Raw genomic sequence first — 9,692 nt, 5'->3', positions numbered from 1 at the left:
CCAGTGCAAGCAAAAATAATACGTGAATAAATAAATAAATCTAATACTGTTTGATCAATGTTTTTAAACCTTCGCACCAGGTGTTCTTTGAAACCCGGCTTCACTTCCCGTGTTACATGTCCATATACTCACAAGTGACCGTACTCTGGAGAGTGCTGTCATGGTCAAAAGCGATGACCGTCACTTCATAGGGTGGCTGGCCCTCCTCTCCCCCATTTTGCTGGCGATTCAGACAGCAGCGGAAGCACACAGAAGTCAGGCCGCACAGGAGAAGCAGTGCCCCGATGACCACCAGCAGCCTGCAAGGACCCCACGGAGTACTGAGAGCTCTGTGCTCCTTGTTTTGTTTTTTAAACCAATTTGCATAATCAGCCTTCAATGTCTGCATTTTAATTCTTGCTTGAATATTTTTTAGAATGCTTTTAAGATTTCAGTTCCCGGCTTTCCTGTCATATATATACTTCCTTATTTTGTCAGCAAGACTAAGTCAGTTCACTTGAACAATTCATGAGAGATTTAAATGCATTTTGGAGGGGCAAATTTTTACTGAAGTAGTCTCCTTTCTGTGGCTATTTCTAGAGTTGACCCTGAGAAAATACACAACAATCTGTTGATGTTAGCCCAGGAGATGGTATTGAAATAGGAAATCCTGCTATATTGTCACATAGGTTAGTGATGAGGAAAAGAGGCTTTACTCCGTGAGATGTTAGGTAAGTAGGCTCAATATCTCAGATTTTTTCCCCTCTGTTGTCAATATATTTAAAAATGGAAAAAAAAAAAAAACACTTAAAAACTAATACCCCTGAGAAACGCTTCCTTTTAAATGTCTTTTTGGGTAACATAGCTGAAACTTACCATATATACCAGAGATGTACCCAGTCTGTGGTCAGGCAGCTATGGAGAAAGAATAATAATTTTATTTTGCAATAAAAATATAATCAATGCCTGTTATACTTTCAGAATCAGAAATATGAGTTACAAAAATGTATGATACCTTTATAATAAAAGCGTTACAGGTTATGTTAACTTCAATGTAACCAGCTAAATCTATCATGAAATGGGATGCCTTTAGTAGTGGTTTATTCATCGTGCATGCTGTTGCTTCAGTTGTGTCCGACTTTTTTGCAACCCTATGGACTGTAACCCGCCAGGCTCCCCTGTCCATGGGATTCTCCAAGCAAGAACACTGAAGTGGGTTGCCATGCCCTCCCCCAGGGGATCTTCCTGACCCAGGGATCGAACCTGAGTCTCTTACATCTCCTGCATTAGCAGGCAGGTTCTTTACCACTAGTGCCACCTGGGAAGCCCAGAAGCGGTTTATACCATCATGTAAATCACTATAAGACAGACTAAACTAGTTATCATTAAAGTAATGTTAATAGAACATGTAACCACAATCATTGTAAACAGTTTTGATGACGATTATCAAGAAAGAACTTGCAGAATAAGCTTACAAAGAGTAAAAATGAATGTGACAGTTAAGGTTTGTATATATTTGAAGTCAATAGCTTAAATATAAAGAATATTTCAATTATAAGCATGAACATTTATAATTTGTTTTACAAGCTGTTGCAAAAAGGGCGACTATATAGGTAAACAATAGAGCCCTACTATATAGCACAGGGAACTATATTCAGTGACCTGTAATAATCTATAATGGAAAAGAATATGAAAAAGAATATGTATATATATAACTTAATCCTTGTGCTGTACCCTAGAAACTAACACAATATTATAAATCAACTATATTTTGATAAAAAATAAAAAGCAGAAACAAAGGGGAAAAAAAGAAAAAGAGGGGGGTCACAATAAAACCATAAAAACACCCACTATAAAAAGGGCTTTAAATTTTCACATCCAGGATCAAAACTGATAAGCATATCCCCTGAGGCCAAACAAGAAGGGGGGAAAAAAAATGTAAAAACCAACTCCATCATGATGAAAGCTAATTCAATACTCTGAATGAACTAGGGCAATTATCAATTTTCTCTACAGAATGAAGAAAATATGGATTGCATGGGACAAGAAGTGGAATAAGTTTGTAAGTAGGAAAAGAAGGGGAAGGAAAACATTTGTTACTGAAGATAATTATTAATGCATTTAATAATCCTTTCTGATATAGTGATCTGTTGAAATCTATTGAAATCTACTTCTCTATCCTCTCTGCACAGTTGTAGACCATACAGTTTGTTTCATCAATAAACAGTGTCTCTAAGTGTCCTCATATTTCTCATTCGTTCAAAGCCTCTTCCAGTTCTACAGCGTTATGATTCTGATTCTATTAAAAGTAACACTCCTACAGTGGTAGGCGTGTAAAACCTCAAAGAGCATGTGACAAGTAATGAAGGCCATTGCCATTCCCCCTGGGTTTAACAGACTTGGCTGTTGGGAAACTCTTTCCGTGGCTAAATATGTATTTTTCTTCAAGCTAAGTAAGTCTTTTACTCAAACTGTCCCTGCTTCCTTAAAACAGTTTACCTCCAAGAGGAGTGAATCTCTTCCCTTTTTCATCTTGGTGTCCTGTGTCTACACGAGACCTAATTGTGACAGATTTAGATGGAGGGATAATCACCTCAAAGTGAGAGCTAAGTGACACCTGCAATAAATACTGTTGTTACTGTGATTGTTGTGTAGTCTCTAAGTTTTGTCTGACTCAGTTGACACTGCATGGACTGTAGCCCACCAGGCTCCTCTGTCCATGGGATTTCCCAGGCAAGAATACTGGAGTGGGTTGCCATTTCTTTCTCCAGGGAATTTTCCTGGCTCAGGGATCAAACTTGCACATCTCTTGCATCTTCTGTGTTGGCAGGTGGATTCCTTACTACTGAGCCACCAGGAAAGTCCAATAAATATTAACATGCCCTAAAAAATAGGAAATGCTCTGCATATCTGAAATGGTGGTTCTACTCTAGCAATCACCCAGGTTTATCTGTCTGAGTCTAGTGAATTCTGTCTGCCCCAGTGAGTCACTGAGAAGCATGGGAAAGAAAATCTTTCCCAAATCTCCGTGACTGTATAAACTGAGATTACTTCCTATCAAAAAAGTTTTGATAGGAAGATTGGCTTTGGAAAAAAGTGCTGTCAGCAGTATTATTTTGAGTGTTTAGGATGACTGGAATGCTTACTTGTTTTTGGAGAACCCGTCTGTGAGATCAGTGGGTGGAGGCCCATTTAAGTAGAAATAGGGAAATCACAGCTATCTGATGACATTTGACCCTGTTTGGGGTGTTGATGTTTTTGTCTGTCTCGCCTTCCTTCCACTGAGCATTCTCAGATACTTACTGTTCAGGACTGACACAGTTCTCCTCACATCTTGCCCGAGGAAGCTGTAGGAAGGGAAATAATCTCAGACAGGGAAATGGTCTCATTTGCTCTGCTCAGCAGCCTATGTGTCACCCTCATGACTGTGCCGTCAGGTTAGCGGGTGAGAGCGTAGTAAATACAAGGACAAGGTCATAGGGTCAATCATGGTTAGGACTGTTTTCATCTCTCCTATGCCTGATCTTTATTAAATTCAAAGTGGGAAAGCCTGCAAGAGCAAATGTCTACTCTGATTTGGTTCTTCTTTTTTTCCGTGGTGGGGAGGGAGCATCTCTGACTTTATGAATGAGATGCAGTGTTTATACCAATTTGTTCATCTTAGAAACTTTCTCATCTGTCCCCCAGACAGATCCTTCAAATTCTCTCTCATTTACAAGTTGAATTCAACCCCAGTGTTCTTTTTTTATTTCCTCTGTACATCAATAACTCACTGGCAATACTTCAATCTAAAATTAAGAGTTAAAAAAAAAAGCAACTCAGTGCCTTAGTGGTGGTAATTCTGTATTTAATTCTGTGTAGTACTATTTACTATCTGAGTAAAACATTTTGAAAACATGACTTAAGATTAAGCTAGATATGTCATTCAGCTTGTTCAGAGGGCAAATATTAAAACAAAAGCAAAAACTCACCATACAAGAGAAGAAGGGGGGAAGGGAGTGGAAGAACTATTTATTGAATAGCTACTCTCTGCCAGCCAGATTGCTAAGAATTTTTAAGATTTCATAACATTTCAGCACAGTAACCATGCCAGTGGGTACTTTACTTTGAAATGTTAAGGGTCTAAGGCATAGAAATTTAAGTAACATGACAACTGCACATACCTATAGATTCAGCCAGAATTCCAAACCAAATTCTATCATGTGTTCATGTTGAATGAATTACTGGAACCAGAGACAGACTGCTCTAACTCCTTGACATTGCTGTCAGATCCCTTCTACTCCCAGGAAAGAAATCTTCCACCGCCTCTTCTAGGTATGTTTCAGTTGACTTTCTCCTTCTAAGACTCTCTAGGTAAATTTTTGTTCTAAAAACTGTTTCACTCTTCCAGTAACTTGGATGATTTGATATTACAGGAAATCAACAATAAATGCCACAAAATTTCTCTAAGGAGATGGAAATTTGTACTTATTGAGAATTGGGAGCAGGGGGACACTCAGACTCATGACTTTGGGTGAAAAGGACTTATAAAAGAACTAACAGCTAACTTCTGCAAAAAACACTTGAGAAACTCCTGGTTTCACTAAAGATGACAAAGTATGGGTTTCCTCCACCCATCCACAGGACTTCGTTTTGCTTTCTTTACTAAAGGAAAATAAAAAAGCCTAAGGTGGTTAGTAGATAAAACATCCCTTTTCAAGCCTGTTACAAAAAGAGAAGAAATGAGAAAAGAAATTTGGAAGGGAAGAACAGGAAGAGAAGAGGAAGCAAAAAGAAAATACAAGGAAAAGATATGGGTTCAGGCCCTCAATTAACTGGTATATAGGAAGCAAATAGACAGCAACCTTCCTGTTAGGAGCTGTACAGAAATTGGGAGCCAACCCATTTCATCATTTGCTTTTCTTCTTAGTAGATTTCATAACTGAATAAACTTCTCTCTGACAATGGTCTGGAATCCCTCAGTCCAATGACCCTTTCTCAATTGAGTTACTTAGAATCTCCTGCTTCTCAATGGAGAGAAATAAAAGGTCCAAATTACCTTTAAAGAGTTTTCTGTCTCTTAACTTATCTCTGACCGGGAGGCACCTAAACTGCTAGAGTGGTATTAAGGCTGATGTGGGACATACCGTTTAGGAGAATTATGTTCTTGGTTTTAATAATTTACTTGAGAACCTTTTTTCTTTTTTTGGCCACATGAGTGGCTTACTTTTTGGACCTTAATTCCCCGACTAGGGATTGAACCTGTGCCCCCTGCAGTGGAAGCATGGTGTCCTAACCACCGGACCACCAGGGAAGTCTCAATAATTTACTTGAGATTTTGAGGGCTAGGTGATAAGACACTAAAAGAGAGAAATATACATAACAGACACTTCTGAATTGCCTTAGCTATCCTACTTGTATATATGTCCTTCTTTTCATTGATGTCATTCGTCACAGGTCACTATGTAACCCTATAATACTAAGGGAACATTCTAGTTAATTCTTTTCCCCTCCCACCCCTTTGGTTCGAAAGTATATGTCTTCCCCCCTCATTCAGTTTTCGCCCAGGTTCTTTTGACAGTTGGCTTATCTGAGAAACAAACAAAAGTCTCCTTCCTGCATTTTCACGACTCACCTGGGTGAAATACACCAGGGCGGAGGCCATCAGAGCTGGGGACTGCAGTCCCATCTGGCTGGACTCTTACTTCTCCAGATCAGGCACTGGGCATCCGTCGTCTCCCTTCTGTGCTCTGGGCCATGTCTGACTTCTTGACCTAGAGGACTTAAGGACAGAAACTTCTCTCAGCAATACGCTGGTTTTTCCTCCTCTGTCTCTTTCTCTCCTCTCACTCTCTGTAGTTGTTATTTTCTGTAATTTTTCTCTCCCCTTTCATCCTAGCTTCTTTCTCTACTTCTGCCCCTGGGTTCAAGGTCTCTACATTTGCTTACCTGCCCCTCCTTTTCTTCCATTCTACTTTTAGTCCTTTCTAGATGCCTTGTCCAGACTGCCTCCAAAAGGACAACTCTCAGGAAGGACACGTAAGTCCTGTGACTTAGGTATTTTTCTAGGCAGTGGTAAGAAACTGGACTTGAAGGGGGATCAAAGGGAGACCAAATAAAGTCTCTTTTCCATCAGAAAAGGAGTATTATTCTTGGCCCTCCACCCAAGCACTCCAGGATGACTGTTGCTGGTTGAAAGTCACCCTGCCAACCTCCATTCACACCGGCTCGCCATGTGATTAGCCCTCCTCTCTTGCTCTTGGAAACCACCCCCCCTTTACTATGTTGATAATCAACTCTCCTGGTTCTGGGTCATTTATTCCTAGACACTGGAGTAGGGCTGAGAGGTTGCCAAATGAACTGGAAAGCTATAGCATCTTTGGAAAAGCAAGTTTGGAAATTAGAATTTCTGGATGCTGTCCTTGAAGTTGCCCTCCACACTGACCTCAATTCTTATTGAAATAGTGAAAAATCAAACAGACATTTCTAAAACAAGACTCAAGATCTATATGTCTCTCTGTCTCTCTCATTTAATCTAAAGTCAGAGCCAAAATAAGTACCCATGGAAAGGACATAGAATATTTATAGAGATACACCTCTCTAGGGACAAATGAATGCTGCATAAATGATGTGTGGTTAAGCCAATAATCTTTTAATACAAAATATTAAGAATTTTTTTTAAAGAAATTATTTCATAGGAAAATTGGGCATTTGTTTACAGGGATCTATCTCATAAAAATTGAGAGAAAAAAAAAAAAGCAACTTTTGTATCCTTCCTAACTCTGAAAATCTGATTTTACTGAGTTATTGAAGGAAGACCACTGAGGGCAGTTGGTTCTAAAAACCCTCACACAGCATAACAATGTGATACAAGAATAGAGAATATAAACTCAATTTTTTTTTCTTAGCCAAGGAATTCAAACAGTGAGAGAAAAAGTTGGTACAATACTGATGATCCAAAATCATTCATTTTCAGAAATAAATGAGCACTACGTCATTTTTTAAAAATATAACAGTATGTTCCAAATTTCAGCAGAAGAGGGGCCAGGTAGGAGGCATTTTACAGGACAAAGGTGGCAGAATCTTGGCCCTTCACTAAATTATCATATAATTTCTCAGTCCTCAATTTTCTGATTCATGAACTAGGAATGGAATGCCCGTGAGACCTGCCCTAGATGTTGTTCCATAGAAAAAATACAATCAGAGACATGAAGGCATTTTGATTAGAGTATTTCTATTCAGAGTGTGGTGTAGCATCATTAAACTTGCTCTTCTCTTACTCATGTCAGAGACAGTGGGGCATCATGGCTAAGACTCCAGCTACATTGTCTGTGGGGTGAAATACTTACTTGGTCACTTATTAGCTGTGGGATCTTGAGCAAGATATTACATCTCTCTGTTGGCTCAGTTTCATCCTATATAAAATGGATAATAGTAATAATAATAATTGTTGTTATTGTTCATTGTTTAGTTACTAAGTCGTGTCTAACTCTTTGTGACCCCATGAACTGCAGCACACTAGGCTTCCCTACCCTTCACTGTCTCTCAGAGTTTGCTCCAACTCATGTCCAGTCAGCTCTTTGCATCAGGTAGCCAAAGTATTGGAGCTTCAGCTCCAGCATCAGTCATTCCAGTGAATATGCAGGGTTGATTTCCTTTTGTATTGACTGGTTTCATCTCCTTGAAGTCCAAGGGACTCTCAAGAGTCTTCTCCAGAACCGTAATTCAAAAGCATCAAGTTACTTCATACACTTATGGCGGCTCAGATGCTAAAGAATCTGCCTGCAATGCAGGAGACATGGATTCAATCTCTGGGTTGGGAAGATCCCCTGGGGAAGGGAATGGCTACCCACTCCAGTATTCTTGCATGAGGAATCCCATGGACAGAGGAACCTGGTGGGCTACCGTCCATGGGTTTGCAAAGAGTTGGACATTACTGAGTGACTAACACTAACTTTTATACACTTAGATTAAATATGTTAATGTGTATGAAATACATATACCGTGAACGTAGTGAAAAACGGCTTAGTCATGTCTGACTCTTTGTGACCCCATCGACTGTATTCCACCAGGCTACATATACAACCCTGATATGAAAAAAATATTTTGTGAGTGTTAGCCAGGATTGTTTTGATTTCCACTCAGTTTCAGCAATGACTTTTACCCTCAGTAGACTGCAAAACATGTCCTCCTGCTTCATGTATTGTCACCATGACCTTGTTTTAGCTTTCTTGGGATTCCTGTTCTTGAATATTTCCCCTTGCTACCCTGGCCCTCTTCTCTCCCAATCATGCCAGCCGTCACCTGCATGAACAGGTTTTCCTATTAACATGACATTTTTCACCCCCATTGTACTTTCCTGCCTTGTGATTGCCATCATCTCTTTGCCCTCCAGCTTCCTAACAAGTTAGAACAAATGGAATTCTGTTAATGACCTTCTTGTTATTTTTCTTAGAATTACTGCTGCCGCTTCCCCTCCCCCACCCCTCCCTCCACCACTGGGTTAGTGAAAGAGAACTTCTTGTTTATTCAAATGGAAGTGATTATGCCTTGTGGCAGTTTTAACTCTGAGCTCAGTCTCTATCAAAGCATCCATGTAGGGACTGATGAGAGAGGAAAGAGAAGGCAAGTGAGAAGACTGAAGACAATCTGCATTGGAAGGGCAGGTGGCTGAGCCAGAAGGGAATGATCTCATTACAGCCCTACACAATTTTGCGGTTCCATTATGCTCGTGAATCATTAGCTTGTACCCAGGTTGTTAAGGACGTGGTGTGGAACCAATGGAGGGGACTGTACACAGGTCTTTTCACCTATGCTTCAGGGAATTGTTATACAATACCTGTAATAAGTGGGGCTAAGGAATTTTTTATGTCTGGTTCCTTTGATTATTCTCCTTTGGACCTTGCCTAGGTCAGGTCAGTGTTGCTGTTGCTGTTGTTGTTTAGTTGTTAAGTTGCAACCCCATGGGCTGTAGCCCGCCAGATTCTTCTGTCCATGTGATTTCTCAGGCAAGAATACTTGAGCGGGTTGCCCTTTCCTGCTCCGGGGGATCTTCCCCACACAGGGATTGAACCCTCATCTTCTGCACTGGCAGGTGGATTCTTTACTGCTGAACCACTAGGGAAGCATTCAGCAAAACAGAGACTAAGACTATTACTACTCTGAGGCATCTAGGGTGAGCTATGAAGTGTTCAACGGTGGATCTTCAAAAATATATACTATAACAGGAGAAACCAGTTCTATCTTACAACTACTGGAAGCTCCACCAGGAAGACAAAATATAGCGTCTCTATTTTACAAACCAATATTCCAGTTTAAGTATTGAGTGGCAACTTGAGAGGCACTAAAAGTCAGTGATAGGACTAGACTCAAGGAAGTTTAACAAAATAGGAGGATTAAGACTATCATAGAATTACTGGTTTTATATGCCATGTAACACATTACTACAAATTATGTAAGCAGTGATATAAAATGATATACATTTATTATTTCACAATACCTGTGGCTCAGAAATGTGGGCACAGTTTAGTTAGAGCCTCTCCTTAGGGTCTCATGAGGCTGTGCTCAAGGTGTTTTCTGGCTTGCATTTTCACTGAAAGGCTTAACTGGGGAAGGATTCATTTCTAAGCTCCCCTAGGCAGAATTCATGCACATTTGTCTTTTGAGATAGGCACAATACCTTATGTAAACACATATACATGATCACATACATTACATCACCTTTACTTCATCCC

The 9,692-nt window shown here is 39.9% G+C and overlaps 1 protein-coding gene across 2 annotated transcripts in view; it reads right to left on the bottom strand.

Annotated features, from left to right (window-relative positions):
• TMEM52B (transmembrane protein 52B) overlaps positions 1–6,200 on the bottom strand; it is a 10,193-nt gene extending 3,993 nt beyond the window's left edge. The window contains exons 1-5 of one of the 2 annotated variants that reach the window (XM_010858636.1): positions 5,908–6,200; positions 5,594–5,740; positions 3,283–3,326; positions 856–894; positions 133–299 (exon numbers count right to left, since the gene is read on the bottom strand). In XM_010858636.1, the coding sequence (XP_010856938.1) occupies positions 133–299; positions 856–894; positions 3,283–3,326; positions 5,594–5,647 (304 nt within the window). In that variant the 5' untranslated portion in view covers positions 5,648–5,740; positions 5,908–6,200. The remainder of the gene's footprint in view (positions 1–132; positions 300–855; positions 895–3,282; positions 3,327–5,593; positions 5,741–5,907) is intronic. The other variant, XM_010858635.1, reaches the window with a different exon arrangement.
• Between the last annotated feature and the right edge of the window lie 3,492 nt (positions 6,201–9,692).

This window comes from Bison bison, unplaced genomic scaffold, assembly GCF_000754665.1.
Source record: "Bison bison bison isolate TAMUID 2011002044 unplaced genomic scaffold, Bison_UMD1.0 scf7180017864390, whole genome shotgun sequence".
Classification (NCBI taxonomy): Eukaryota; Metazoa; Chordata; class Mammalia; order Artiodactyla; family Bovidae; genus Bison; species Bison bison.
This window is presented reverse-complemented; position numbering and strand designations above follow the sequence as displayed.